Source organism: Gopherus evgoodei, chromosome 1 (genome assembly GCF_007399415.2).
Source record: "Gopherus evgoodei ecotype Sinaloan lineage chromosome 1, rGopEvg1_v1.p, whole genome shotgun sequence".
Taxonomy (NCBI): Eukaryota; Metazoa; Chordata; order Testudines; family Testudinidae; genus Gopherus; species Gopherus evgoodei.
Window position 1 is genome coordinate 156,502,510 of NC_044322.1, and position 15,283 is coordinate 156,517,792.

At 41.6% G+C, this 15,283-nt stretch overlaps 1 protein-coding gene across 3 annotated transcripts in view; it reads right to left on the reverse strand.

Annotated features, from left to right (window-relative positions):
- LOC115658017 (amine oxidase [flavin-containing] B-like) overlaps positions 1-15,283 on the reverse strand; it is a 94,336-nt gene that overhangs the window by 52,242 nt on the left and 26,811 nt on the right. For all 3 annotated transcript variants that reach the window (XR_004002120.1, XR_004002113.1, XM_030576473.1), the window contains exons 2-3: positions 8,256-8,350; positions 7,632-7,769 (exon numbers count right to left, since the gene is read on the reverse strand). Coding sequence is in view for 1 of the 3 variants with exons in the window: in XM_030576473.1 (XP_030432333.1) it covers positions 7,632-7,769; positions 8,256-8,350 (233 nt within the window). In the remaining 2 variants the exon portion in view is untranslated. The remainder of the gene's footprint in view (positions 1-7,631; positions 7,770-8,255; positions 8,351-15,283) is intronic.

The window sequence follows — 15,283 nt, forward strand, 5'->3', positions numbered from 1 at the left end:
AGGTTACAGCTCCGGTGTGGTCCATCCCCTAAAATCCTCCCCTGCTATCCCATTCCCCACACAGACAGTCCCTACTCCATCACAACAAGGTGCAAGAGAAACATGGTAAAGAGCTATGTCAGTATGAAATTTAATCTATATAAAAACCACACTGTTTCTCAGCTGTAGCTCTACAGAATATATCTGGAGATTTGCACTCACTTACACAATGAGTAAGACACCTAGAATTGTGCAGAATTTGTCACTTAATTCCTTTGCAAACATAACTCTTATTAAAGCATGCTGGCTAGCAAACCAAGCCATCTACTGCTGTGATGAACAACTAGACCTACACATACAATCGTATTAGACTTGTCAAAGAATTTTATTTCTTATTAGAAAAAGGCCAGTTTGAACTACAAGCTCCATTCTCTCTCTCTTCTTGTTCTGGACTCCATATGTTGAGATAATTAGTTACCATACTCATCTGTATGCTATAAATATACAGCTGGAGTAATATATATATATAAATTCCATATAAAAATATGAACCACAAAGACCACTGAAGTTGCGAAGGTCAAGCATTCAGGTAGGAAATAAGGTTGGAAATAAGGTCGTCTATGCAACCTTACTTTGGCCCTCTTGCACCTATGCATTAGAACAGCTTTTAATTACTTGATCAAATGATATTAATTCTAGCCCACCATGATTGTCAGTGTTTTGTAAATGGTGATATGCAAGAGTATCTCCATTCTACATGCAACATAACCAAACACACACACTTGGAACAATCATTCTGAAAGGCAGTGGAGTTAAGTGGCTTAAACTAGGGTCTGTCATATTATAGACCTGAGTTCCATTCCCTGTTGTGCTAACAAGTAACCTAGGACAATCTTTCAGATCCTTGGTTATCTCATCTGCAAAAGATGGAATAGGGGAAAGGATATTTGCCTGCCTCCTACAACAGGATTATGGGGCCTTGCTTTATAATAAGCTTTTTGAAGTGCAGGGAATTAATACCAATCAGTGGAAGAAGTGTTACTACAAATCATTGCATCTGGAATTGCAAGCCTTCCTTTTTGCGCCTTTCTATACTTGAATAAAAATGCTTACAAAATTAAACCCATTAAAAATGTTTGCTATTTCATTCCATAAAAACCTTTGCGAGTGTTTTGGGATTTTTTTTTTCCTCTTTTCTGTTCTTTTAAAGAAAAAGAAAATGTGGGGGAGAGGAGTTTCAGCTTGCGGAAAAAATCATCCAGGTTTGACTCACTGGTAAAGAGATAGGGCCATTGTGCAAAACCAGAAAATATATTTTATTTAAAACAGAAGAGAATGTTGGGATTACTCAAATTTTTATGATGCTCCAGGCTCTGAAATTTGTTGTTTAAAAGTGATGCATGACACCAGACTGGCTCTAACAGGCATGTGTGAAACTCACGGGAATCAAGCAGCTGTTCCTGTATGAAATACGCATGTCTAGTTTCCATTTCTATGATGATTCTCAATCAGCAATATAAGGAAAAAAGAACAGTTATTACAATCGAGTGCAATTTAGGCTTTGCTCCAAGCAGCCTGGATTAAACAAGCTGAGTGGGTACTATGGCTGCTTATCCTTATCTCCTAGGAAACACAAGGAAAGGACTCGGAAAGGTTCCTTCCATTCATCTGCCAATTCTAATTAATCAAAAAACCTTGCTTGATCATGTAATTTTTTCTTATTCCTTCCATCCACATACAAACCATAAGGGCACAGTTGCCAGAGTTCAAGTGAACTTCACTGATATTTAGCATCTCTGACCAGACCTGCTCTACAGACAGCGCTGGGAGAAGGGACCACGTACTGTACAACTTTGCTTTTGCAATTTTGTCTGTACATCACGTAGCATCTTTTACCTCTGCTATAATAATTTCATTTGTTAAAAAAAAATCTAACTGTGAATTCACCCTTTGCAATCATTGCCAGATGGCCGGCTCTCGGAAGTGAAGATGTCCATTTATCCACAGGGCAGGGCCAAAGGAGACAGCACAAGAGCAAGCTTTCTTCACATGCCCATCACTGATTGCTACCTCAGTTACAACACGGAGAGAATCAAGCCTGGAGATCAGACCATATTTTCGTCTCTCTCCCCATTCAGTCTTTGACGTTCTCAAAAGAGAGGCCAATGAGGCTGACTGTACAAGGATGTTTTTCATGATGTGGACTGCTACCTCTCCCCACTCTTGAGACCATTTTATAGCTGGGAAAAATGTGAGCTGATGACCTAGAAGTCAAAAAGTTCCATACCCCATTACCAACACATTCAACCACCAAGTCCCTCTGTGATCATGTAATTTAAAAAGTGACTTTAAATTTGACTTCATTTCCAAACCATGAGAGACTCAACTTCTGAAAAGATGCAAATTGATTCTATTCAGTGGTCTAATTCACACTTGCACACAGCTATCAGTTTTTGAATTAAACAATCCCCAATAAATAAGGCTAGGGGAAGGAGGGATGATGACATTTTGAGTCACCTGTCACCAACAGCAACTAAGAGTCTCACATACTTTAATTACAATGCATTCAGAGAAAGAAGATATGCACTAAGAAAAATTGCTTCAATTTCATCTACTCATTTAAAATCCATTTAAGCCATTATACTCTAAGCTATGCTATCAGAAACTGCCATTAATTTTTGTAAATAAATCATATTCCTTAACTCTAATGTACGTACATATATCACTGATACCACAGAAATACACAAACACCACTGAACTATGTACCTAGGGATACAGTAATCATTTATCCCATTGCCAATTAAATCCCCAGTACAACAGTGGTATCATATCTATAATTCATAAACAAGACCATAGCAAACTGCATTTTAATAACACCGTCAGTTCTACGATAATATCAGAAATGAATGACACCCAGGAGGACTGCAAAGACTTTCTACACAGACAGAGATGAGCATTCTCATGAACGCAGATTGGTGGTTTCAGTGAAAGGTTTTATGTAGACAAGAGTAAATATTCACCATCTAGCGATTTCAGTGACATGCCAGACAATTTGGCTCACCTGGAATTCCTCCTAGGAGTTCCCAGGCTGTGCACACCAGTGTTAGTGCTGGCTCAGTCTTGAATAGGATGCAACACACTACCTGATCCACAACCAGCCAGCACTGTTGGCTAATACATAGGTGGGGTCAGAGCTCCATCCCCCTCTCTGTCGGGCACATAGCTTCTGTGAGGGTGCTAAAGAGGAACAGGAACTGTACTTGCTCTCAAGAATCTGTCCCAACCCTGTGAAGGGGACGCTCCTTGTTCCATTGATGGCCTTCCATGAACTTGTGTAGGACATGGTCTGTCCAGCCTTTAGTGTTTTGGAAACATCCAGTGGGATTTTGGCAATTGTCACTGCATGAGGAAAGTTCCAGGTACAGTATATTTCAGAACAGATAGACAGATACCATTTTCAGTGGTTACTGCTTGGTATTTTCAGTACACCAAAATAAGACAGGAGGAAGTTTAAAAGGAATAGATGTGTTGTTCTACTTATATTGATGACGTCCAGGTCTGGGGCAAAATGAGAAATATGATATTATGAAAAGCTCTGATTGTGGTAAGGAACATGAGTTTGAAACATAAAAATAGCACTAGTGAGTCCACCCCAGTCTCATGGATGGACTTAGAGAAGTGAGATCCGTCAGGCTGCTGAAAAACAAGTGTAAATGGAATGTTGTGATTCTGGTGAGTACATCAGGAAATTCTCTGCAGGTGAGAATGGGAAAGACAAGGCCACAGACATGAGCAAGTGCAGCTGGTGTGAGACGCATTGGTGCAAGGGTAGACTGTTCTCTTTTTACATGAAAGAAGCACATTTTTAAATTCAAAGTTGGAGGATCATTACTTTCAAACACATAGAATGTTTACATGGATTTTATGTAGCACAGCCTCCTAATTCCAGACATTACACTTGACAAATCAATTTCTATTTTGTACACGATAAAAATTGCAGAACTGTGTTTTAAACACCAAATCTTCATGATCATAAGGGCATCGATAATAGGATTAGACCAAGTCTGGAATACAATAATAGTTAAATAAACAGGCAGATCTGTTGATAATTTGATCCTGACAAATGGTAAACCCACATCCATATTTAATTACGTTACTATAAAGGGATACTTAAATGGTTAGGTCCCATATTTGATATAAATTAACAGTGATGTAATCAGGTGGTAAATATTATCTAGATTATAAATATCTTTTCTGGTTGTTTTTTTTAAAAATCCAACATTTGACCAACAGTAGAACACAACAGCCAACATTTTGGTAAGGCAAATAAAACCTCTGGACAAAATTTTCTTAAATCCATATTTAGGCTCCTAAATAAAAATGGCTTGATTTTAAGAAGTGCTTAACTCCCACAGCTCAAGTCAATGGGATCTGCAAGTGCCTAGAACCTCTGAAAATCCAGTTATTTAAACAGCTAAATAAAAAGCATGTATTTAGGCATGCATGTTTGAAAATTTTGGCCTACAAGTACACATTGCTTGTTCTGGCTTTTTGCAGCAGTTAAATTAACAAACACTAGTCCCAGAGCTGTGATTATTTTTCTCAGTAAGGCTGACACAACAGCAAGCAAAAACAAATATGTTGATATAATCTCCTTTAGAAGACTAGTGAAGAGACAGGTCACTTTTCATCAAAACAAAATATGCAGGGCAAGAATTATCTTCCTAGAAGTTTGAAAATAATATCATAAGCAATTCAAAAGCAAGGAGGAAAAAAATCCAGCAGTAGATCTGGGCACTTAAAAAAGATTAAAGAGAAATAAACATAGAAGCCAATCTAGATGGCAAAGCCTAATGAGGAGGGACTCACTCAGAGATAAACAAGACCCAGTCTTTTCATTTTGTAGTACAAAGGAAGACCCATACATTATTTGAATTTAAAAAGCATCTGAAATGAATTAAATTGACTTTAAAAGGCTTGATTTTGCTCTTAGGTATATGTAAAGGCAGTAGTAGATTTTAAAAGATGCACAGGGATCCTTGCTAGAATACTGGAAAGGGAATCGAAAAAATTAGATTTCTTCCATTTCTCAAGAGACACATCTTCCAGAATTTGAGTAGATTTGACCTGCACTACAAAGTCTGGGTTAGTATTTGGATCTGAACCCACTTAGAGCTGAAGACTTTTGGACACTTTCAACTTTTGGAGTTGAGCTTACAGGATAGAACTCCAGTCAAAAGTTTCAATATTATCACCTAGATTCCAGGGTGCAGACAAGTATATTCTCCATTTGTCACGATCTAGACTGGCCTCCAATGCTTGCATTGCTTCTGAAATAATAATAAACACTTTAGCAGGTTGTATGGTAAAAGACAAGAGATCTGTAAGGAGTATACTTAGTCGCTGTATAAATAAGAACCAAGAAATCCAGTTGCAGGAAGCCAAGATTCTGAAATAGATTTAGCTGCACCAGAGAAGCTCCTGGCCAGTGCATGTGCTTTCCGTCTCATGTAAAGGATCCAGCCTATTTAATTGTAATTAAGGTTTCTATTTATGATACACTGTGACAAATGGTATTATTTTTATGAGTATGATGCATGCCTCTGTGTGTGTTTATGATGGGTTACTTACTATGGAGTTAGATCAAGAGGGATTGTTAGAGAAACTGAGCAGAAGATGTAAAACAATGGTCTAAATAAGGAACATCCCAGCAAAAATTCAAACACAACAGCCGGGTTCAAAGCTTTGAAAAGGCAACTCCTCTGCCAAATCCCGGAAACACAGCTGTTATGCCAAGGCTGAGAACAGAGAAATCAAAGGGAAAACTACAACATTAGAAAACCTCAAAAGACCTTAGAAAAAGGAGGGGGTCTGAGTGAGCTGCAAGGGACTTTCCAGGGTGTTAGTGAAAAAATGACAGGTTGGCAATCACAGAGACAGGGGAAGGTTAGCTGCAAGGGCAAAGATGGACTCTTCTAACTAAACAAGGATCAACGATCAAGTTAGGCGACAGTTATACATTTTGGCTTTGATATATTTTCTTGACCCAGCATGCCTAAATATTATACTCCTGTTTTCTAATTAATAATGGCTTGTTTTGAAAAGGTTGTCCTGTGTCACTGAAAACATCTGCTGGTTGCATACATCCCAAGAGGGGAAGTCTCCCACAGGGTTCCAAGCTACTTTGGATCTGCTGAAAAAGCCACAGTGAGACACAGCGGCGCTGAAGCCACAGACCCAATCTCAAAGTAGCAGAATCACGGCCCTTCCTTGAGAAAAGTGGAAGCCGAGGGCTTATCACCGAGAGAGACTCTTCCAGAAAAACTGTTTAAAGACCAGAGGCAGATCCTGCTCTGTGAATCTGCGACAATAATATTATAACAATATTCTCTCATTGTTGGATAAATATAGAGGTGAATGAAAAAAATAATCATGGTGAAATCAAAACATTTACTTTTAAAGAAAGAAATATTTAACCCATGACAGCATTTGATATCTCATCAATTTTATTCTTAATATAAAAGATACATTACGTACATTCTGTCCTACAGTCTCACGGATTCCAGTTCAGTAGTAACAACTGTTTAATGTCAGCATAAAAAACTGCATCATTGGCTTTGAGAAGAGGCTTATTTTTCATAAAAGTCAAGCAGGAAAAATAGTTGAGAAAAATCTATGAGAGTGCAGATCTTTTGTTGCAGTTCCTGTTTTAAGTCCCTTGAATTTTTGTTTAAATTTTGATTAAGCATCAGAAATCCTGAAACTTGACTGGCTGACATATTTCACCTGTCACAAGACTGTATAGCAACAGCTTTTCACAATGTTTTACTCATGTGTGTAACATTGAATTTGAAGCTTATTTCCCACAGAGGCTGCTGCAAAACTTGGAAATTCTCTCCTCTGGGAAGATGCACTATTGTTCCATGTTTAACAGGTGGAAGGATGCTCTTTTGGGTCAGAGCATAGGACAAGGACTCAGAAAATCTGGGCTTTTACCAGATCTGCCACATAGATGTCTTGTTTTAGATCTTGGACAAGTCATTTGGGAGGTGTTTGCACAAGCTTCTGAGCACCCTGAAGTCCCAGGGCACTCGGCCCCTTGTGAGATCAGAGCATTATTTACTCTGTATTTTAGTTCCCCTATTGGTAAAATCGGCCTAATATTTGACTTGTAAAGTTTAATTCTTAGTCCAAAATTTTCAAAAGTAGCTACTCTCTTAGCTGAGCCCAACTTGACACCCCTTAGGCCTGATTTTTAAGAGTGCTGAGCATCCACAGCTTCTGCTAACTTCAGCTGCAGTTGTGAGTTTCCAGCACTTCTGAAAGTCAGGCTCCAGGCAGCCCAACCAGTGCACAAATAAAAGTCACCTAGAATCAGTGATCACTATCAAAAACATTGACCTTAGAGTTTGACGCATTTATCTTTTAACTGAAGGCACAGTATGTAAGCACAAATTGTTACATTAAAACTTCATAAATGGATTAATTAGCAGGACATGTTTATGGTACTTTGCTACCAATTTTTTTGAAGAGGCAATACAGGAGATAGTACTTCTAAACTAGTGACATCCCCACAGAAATAAAAAAAAAGCAACTAACAACAATCTACACTCATCTACATCACTGTGTTTTAGAGATCCATTCTACCTTACCTTGACATGGTGAATAAGATGTTCTACTTCATTCACTTTATACGTCTCTATTCCTAGCTCCTTAGACAACCGCAGGATGCGATTTTGTGTCGGCCCCACATATGCTCCTCCAAGGTCCACATACTGGACTTGCTTATTCTGGTTTCCCAAAAGACAAAAGAAAGATAAGCCCTTTGCAATTCATCATGAGATAAACAATGTAATCTAGAGAAACTATTTATGTTAATTGAGTATTTGAGGCCAGATTCCCCACTCCCCACCCCAGAGAAAACCTGCAAGAGGAAGCCACAGAAGTGAAAATTCTGCATTAGTTCTCTTTAGAGACATTTATCCAGAGCATCTCTCCAAGGGCAGTTTTTGCTACCTACATAATGATCTTTTCCTTCCATGTGGAACAGGTGGGAGGGAAGGTGTGATAACTCCAGAACCTGCAAATATCCTGGAAAATTTTGTGTCACCACAGACACTCCATACTTTTTCTTGCCCCTGGTTCAGCATTGTCAAGGACTTCCCTATGTGCCACCGCCCTAGAATTCTACCCTCATGAGGGGTTCTTCAGTATGCAGGCAGCTCTGCTCAAAAAATCAGTGCAATAATTTAGATACTATTTGTGGGGATAATTACCCTTGCAGTGAAAGTTCTTCCTCCAACTCTGTCACGGGCTTCCAACACCACAACACTCAGCCCTGACTCAGTCAGCAATTTGGCTGCCGACAGACCTAAAGGACAAATGAGAAACAACACTGAACAACTCCACACAGTGGATTCTGTAGCCTGTGTGGCTTCTAGACAGTCAATAGTCAGATACTTAGTAAGAGACGTCATGAATTTTGACTATAAAGAGCTTGTAAGGTGGTGGTGGTGGTGGGGATCCCCAAAGGCAACTAAAGGTAAATATAAAACAAGATAGTGGTCACATTTTCACCTGTGCCAAGCACCTTCAGCTCCCACTGGCTTCAACTGGAGCAGAGTGAGCTTAGACCCTCTGTAAGGCAGCCCTAGCTGGGTAACAATGAGAGAAAGTGTCATTTTGTTGTACACGGAACACACATACACATGCAGTTCTCTGGGGGGAGTAGGAGGAGAAGTATTTTATTCTCTAATTCTGTTCTCTAATTTCTGCAAGTATTGTCTTTTCTTTAACCCCCGCTCTTCCCCCCAGGTCAAATGGATGGAGTCAAGTTTACATTAGGCCTGTCCTCATTTTGAATGATTCAGTCAAGCCTGCTCTAAGCTGCCTCCTTTCCAAGCTAAATCATTTTAGAGTCCATTAATGTTTAGAAGAAGTCAGAAGGCAGGTTCCCTGCCCTTAAGAGCTGTAAGGTACTTTAACCAAATACTAAACCGAACTAGTGAGTGTGGCAAATAGTAGGAGGGAAATGGAGGGTGAGTAACCAATAGAAGACGTTCCATTCCTTGCCTCTCTGCATTATATACAACCACTTCTTCATTCTCTTCCTTCTTGCCTGGACACCAGCAGAGACACCATCAAGAGCACAGGAGAGACGGTCTCCTTGTACTCGGATTTGGTGCCCTGCAGCCAGGAGGAGGAATTGCAGGGAAACCCAGATTCAGTCTCTGCAGCCCTAGGTTTCAGCATTCCCAGTCTCCCTGTGGCAATGGCATATGCACAGTCCAGCTGGCATACAGGAGTAGCTGTGAAGGAGGGGGAAGCATGCTTAGTGCAAACAGAATCTTCAGAGAATTTAGTTGCTAAACTTTAACAAGTCTCTGCTCACCACGTAAAAACAGATTTTTCAGAGGCTCGTGACTCGGCCATATATGGGTAAATTATCAGGGAGGCAGCAAAAGGCACATCCCTAACAGGGTAACTCCCCTGCCAATAAGAAGTGTCAGGCAACTTTAAGTATAGGTGATGTTGGTAGCTGGAGCTGATGACAATTCATTCTCTCTCATTATCAGCTGGTAATTTCCCATTGGTGCCATTACAGCTTTCAGGGTTAACTGCACTTTGACTCCCAGTCATCTGGTATTTCTTGAGGGCACTAATTTTAAATTTCAGGGTCCAAGCCATCACTTCTCTCAGGTGGAGACCTGCATCTCTCTCCCTCAAGACCAGGGGTTTAGGCTTGCAGTCCCTCTTCAATTCATTGTGAATTCCCCAGAAGGCCTGACCGAGAACCAGCACATGTGGTTAACCTATCACCAGGGATTCAACAGTGAATACCTTTATACAGTAACATCAAAAGAGTGTTACTGGAACTCTGGAGACCTGGATCCTACTCACAACTCAGCCATTGGCCTGTGGTGTAACCTTGGGCAAGTCACTTCCCCTTTGTGTCTGTTTCCTCATCTGTAAAATGGTAATAATAATAATACTGAATTCCTTTGTAAAGCACTTTGAGACCTACTGATGAAAAGCATGATGGAAGATCTCAGAATTATTGTTACACAACAGTGTTTACTTCCAGCCACAGTGGAGTAGCTTCTGAAGCAGCGGTGAGCAAACTACAGCCTGGGTGCTGCATCTGGCCCTTCAGACATTTCAGTCCAGGCCTTGAGCACCCTTTGGGGAGCAGGGTCCGGGGCCTGCCCTGCTCCACGTGTCCCATGGCTCAGTGCGGCTCCTGGAAGCAGTGGCATGTCCTCCCTACAGCTCCTACATGTAGAGGCAGCCAAGGGGCTCTGCACACAACCCCCGCCTCAAGTACTGCCCCCACAGCTCCCACTGGCCAGGAACCACGGCCAATGGGAGCTGCAGGGGTAGAGCCTGTGGACGGGGCAGCATGCAGATTTGCCTGGACACGCCTCCACGTAGGAGCTGGAGGGGGGACATGCCGCTGCTTCTGCTCTGCCCGGAGCCCACACCCCACTCTCCTCCCACACTCCAACCTCCTGCGCCAGCCCTGATCCCCCTCCTGCCCGCCGAACCCCTTGGTCCCAGCCTAGAGCACCCTCCTGCACCCCAAACCCTCATCCCCAGAGCCTGCACCCCCAGCCAGAACCCTCACTCCCCCTCTCAACCCAACACCGTGCCCCAACCCAAAGCTCCTTCCTGCACACTGAACTCCTCATTTCTGAACCCACCACAAAGCCCTCACTCCCTCCAGCATCCCAACACCCAATTTCATGAGCATTCATGGCCCACCATACAATTTCCATTCCCAGATGTGGCTCTCGGGCCAAAAAGTTTGCCTACACCGGTCTGAAGGTTACCTCAACTTTTCACTTCAGCATACCAATAAGAACAGCAAGCTTTCAAACAACCCTGAGACAATGGGCTCTTCATACCCCATAATAGCACAAATGAGAGTCTGCGAAATGCAGTTAAACCTGACCTCTCTCATAAAAGGAGCAGACTATAAGGCAGGAACAGCATATTTTGAGAGTAAAAAATATTCAGTATGTTCAAATGCTTGCCAGAGTGTCAAACACTTTCCATTCAGAGATTGTTTTACTGTCTAAAGATCCTTCTGGAATTGGAGCTCTGAAAAATGCAGTGTCCATCATAACAGACCATTATTAAATCTGCCAAAGCAAGAGTCAATGATATTATTAACCATTTATATTACAATAGCACCCAAAAGCTCCAATTAGGAATGGGGCTTAATCCACTTATAATGCTGATGTGCTGTCAGTAATGTCTGTTGTTGCCTTCTTCTCTCTCCCCATCTACTTGTTGCATCCACCCTGTTGTCTCTCATCTCATAAATAGATTCTAACCAATTTGGGGCAGGAATCATCTTTTTCTCCTGTGTTTGTACAATACTTAGCATAACATGACTCAAATCCATGATGGGTGCCTCTAGATGCCCCTATAATAATTATTACACCTGGCTCTTATAGATCACTTTTCATTAACAGATTTCAAAGCACTTTACAAAAGAAGGTAAATATAAATTACCCAGATTTTATTAATAATGATAACACTGAATGAAGAGGCAATTCCATGCCCAGAGAACTTAGAACCTAAATGATACATTTATAGCCAAAGGGTTGGGGACAATGATATAAATTAAACATAGTTAATTAACATGGCACCATTTTGTTAGCTACATTTTGCGGGGGATGGGAGAAAGCGGTTTAAAAATGTAGTAAGAGTTGCAATAGGAAAAGCATACAAATGGTAACCCTGGACCAAATTCAGAATTATACCTTTTGTGGGGACTCGGAGGTTATTTTTTAAACTCTTATGAACAGAATAAGCAAGTATTGACTCCATAAAGCAAAGTCCAGGAAAAAAGCTCTTACATGGTGTGAAATCTTGTCAGCTGTTCAGAACTGTACACATTTCAGCACAGCTGCTGGTTTGCCTGTCTTTCTGTTTGCATTCTTGGATTGCAAACAGAATGCAATCCCTCTAACTTTGCCTAAGATTTTAGAGTTTAGGCAAACAGATCAACATAAAGGAATGTGTCAACAAATATGATTACTGCCCTTATCATTCAGATTTCTTCTGCAGGATATTTTTTTATCAAAATGGCATTCTTTCCGGAGATATTTCTACACACACACTCATTGCTATGTAAGGAACACTGCAGATTTCACCTATGGAAAAAAGAAGCACCAGCTATCTTTTGTCACCAGTTCAGAGGACAATAATTTAGTACAATGTCCATTACAGATTTGCTTACTTCAAAGGAAAAGAGAGAGTTATATCTACGTCCAATTCATATAATGAAAAAGACATGCTGAGTGCTGTCATGGCAGTGCAGTAGCCTTAACTCTGATTCCTCCATGAGAATCAATACCTACAAAATTAATGCAAACAATACAGAAGCAAAGAGGACAGGTCTTATCTGAAGCTTCAGACTGAGGATACAGTTGTGCTTAGAACAGGTTAAACAAGGGAAAAGCAGCAAGCCTTCAGAAGTTACTATGGCAACCTGATATCAAAATGCATCCATTTCAAGATACTGGGATGAGATTGTCTTCTAAGGGCTTTTATACTGTTAGTTCAAGCTATGGAAATTGTTTCTCCATCAGACAGTAATCTGCATTCAAGTGACTGTTTTACTGAAGCATCTTCAATCGTAACAATTATTTCATATAAAATCCAAGCTTATTTCAGTCCTTTTCATTGTTGTTGTTGGTGTACCTGCTGAACATCCTGGAATAGAGCTTTAAATAACAACTTCCCCACCAATATCCTCCTCCCAGCTTCCTTAAAATAAGACAAAGAAGAATGATAAGTGAGACAACAAAATCTGTGATCTTTTGTCAGTTGTTCAAAAGCATAGAGACAGGCTCAGACTTTGTCCAAGTGCAGAATCCAAACTCAGATCTGATCCAAATTTTTCCACCACCACCCCCCACTCTGTATTCTGAGATAAAAAGAAGCCCTAGGGCCAACCTGAAATTTCGGGTGTTCTAAAGTGGATCCAAATTTTAGAGCTCAGACCCAACTCTATCCAGAGCCAGTATACATTTCATTAGGATTGTAAAACTCTTTCAGTTTTAAACCTTAGTATTTCTATGACAAGTGTATTGCAAAACACAGGATAAGTTGAACCTCCAATACGTTCTAAATGATACTTGCGGCATTTCAAAATAGTTTCTGCGTATTGAGAAAAGCCTATTGTTGTTCCTAGGATTGTTAAAGTTGCATACAACAAGTCAGTCATGACTTTCCTTCTCCCTCAAACTAAGCACAACAACTCAGCAGCATACTAAATCTCCAGTACCATCATTAAAAGCAGCAAAGAATCCTGTGGCACCTTATAGACTAACAGACGTTTTGGAGCATGAGCTTTCGTGAGTGAATACCCACTTCGTCAGATGCATGTAGTGGAAATTTCCAGGGGCAGGTGTGTATATATATGCAGGCAAGCTAGAGATAATGAGGTAGTTCAATCAGGGAGGATGAGGCCCTGTTCTAGCAGTTGAGGCGTGAAAACCAAGGGAGGAGAAACTGGTTTTGTAATTGGCAAGCCATTCACAGTCTTTGTTTAATCCTGAGCTGATGGTGTCAAATCTGCAGAGGAACTGAAGCTCAGCAGTTTCTCTTTGAAGTCTGGTCCTGAAGTTTTTTTGCTGCAGGATGGCCACCTTAAGGTCTGCTATAGTGTGGCCAGGGAGGTTGAAGTGTTCTCCTACAGGTTTTTGTATATTGCCATTCCTAATATCTGATTTGTGTCCGTTTATCCTTTTCCGTAGCGACTGTCCAGTTTGGCCGATGTACATAGCAGAGGGGCATTGCTGGCATATGATGGCATATATTACATTGGTGGACGTGCAGGTGAATGAACCGGTGATGGTGTGGCTGATTTGGTTAGGTCCTGTGATGGTGTCGCTGGTGTAGATATGTGGGCAGAGTTGGCATCGAGGTTTGTTGCATGGATTGGTTCCTGAGCTAGAGTTACTATGGTGCGGTGTGCAGTTACTGGTGAGAATATGTTTCAGGTTGGCAGGTTGCCTGTGGGCGAGGACTGGCCTGCCACCCAAGTGAAAGTGTGGGATCATTGTCCAGGATGGGTTGTAGATCCCTGATGATGCGTTGGAGGGGTTTTAGCTGGGGACTGTATGTGATGGCCAGCGGAGTCCTGTTGGTTTCTTTCTTGGGTTTGTCTTGCAGTAGGAGGCTTCTGGGTACACGTCTGGCTCTGTCGATCTGGTACCCTCCCACCAACAGCACAAGAAGAAGAACTCCACATGGACTCCACATGGACTCCTCCTGAGGTTCGAAATGACAGTCTGGACCTCTACATTGAATGCTTCCGCCGATGTGCACAGGCAGAAATTGTGGAAAAACATCGCTTGCCTCATAACCTAAGTCGTGCAGAACGCAATGCCATCCACAGCTTCAGAAACCACCCTGACATTATCATCAAAGAGGCTGATAAAGGAGGTGCTGTTGTCATCATGAACAGGTCTGACTACCAAAAGGAGGCTGCCAGACAACTCTCCAACACCAAATTCTACAGGTCACTTCCCTCAGATCCCACTGAGGAATACACTAAGAAACTGCAACATCTACTCAGGACACTCCCTACACTAACAGCAGAACAAATCAACATATCCTTAGAGCCCCGACCAGGGTTATTCTATCTACTACCCGAGATCCACAAACCCGGAAATCCTGGATGCCCCATCATCTCGGGCATTGGCACTCTCACTGAAGGACTGTCTGGATATGTGGACTCTTTACTCAGACCCTATGCCACCAGCACTCCCAGCTATCTCCGTGACACCACTGATTTCCTGAGGAAACTACAGTGCATTGGTGACCTTCCAGAAAACACCATCCTAGCCACCATGGATGTAGAGGCTCTCTACAAGAACATCCCACACACAGATGGAATACAAGCTGTCAGGAACAGTATCCCTGATGATGCCACAGCATAACTGGGTGCTGAGCTCTGTGCCTTTATCCTCACACACAACTATTTCAAATTTGATGACAATCTATATCTCCAGATCAGTGGCACCGCTATGGGCACCCGCATGGCCCCACAATATGCCAATATTTTTATGGCCGACCTGGAACAACGCTTCCTCAGCTCTCGTCCACTCACGCCCCTTCTCTACCTATGCTACATTGATGACATCTTTATCATCTGGACCCATGGGAAGGAGACTCTGGAAAAATTCCACCACGATTTCAACAGCTTCCACCCCACCATCAACCTCAGCCTGGACCAATCTACACGGGAGGTCCACTTCCTAGACACCACGGTGCAAATAAGTGATGG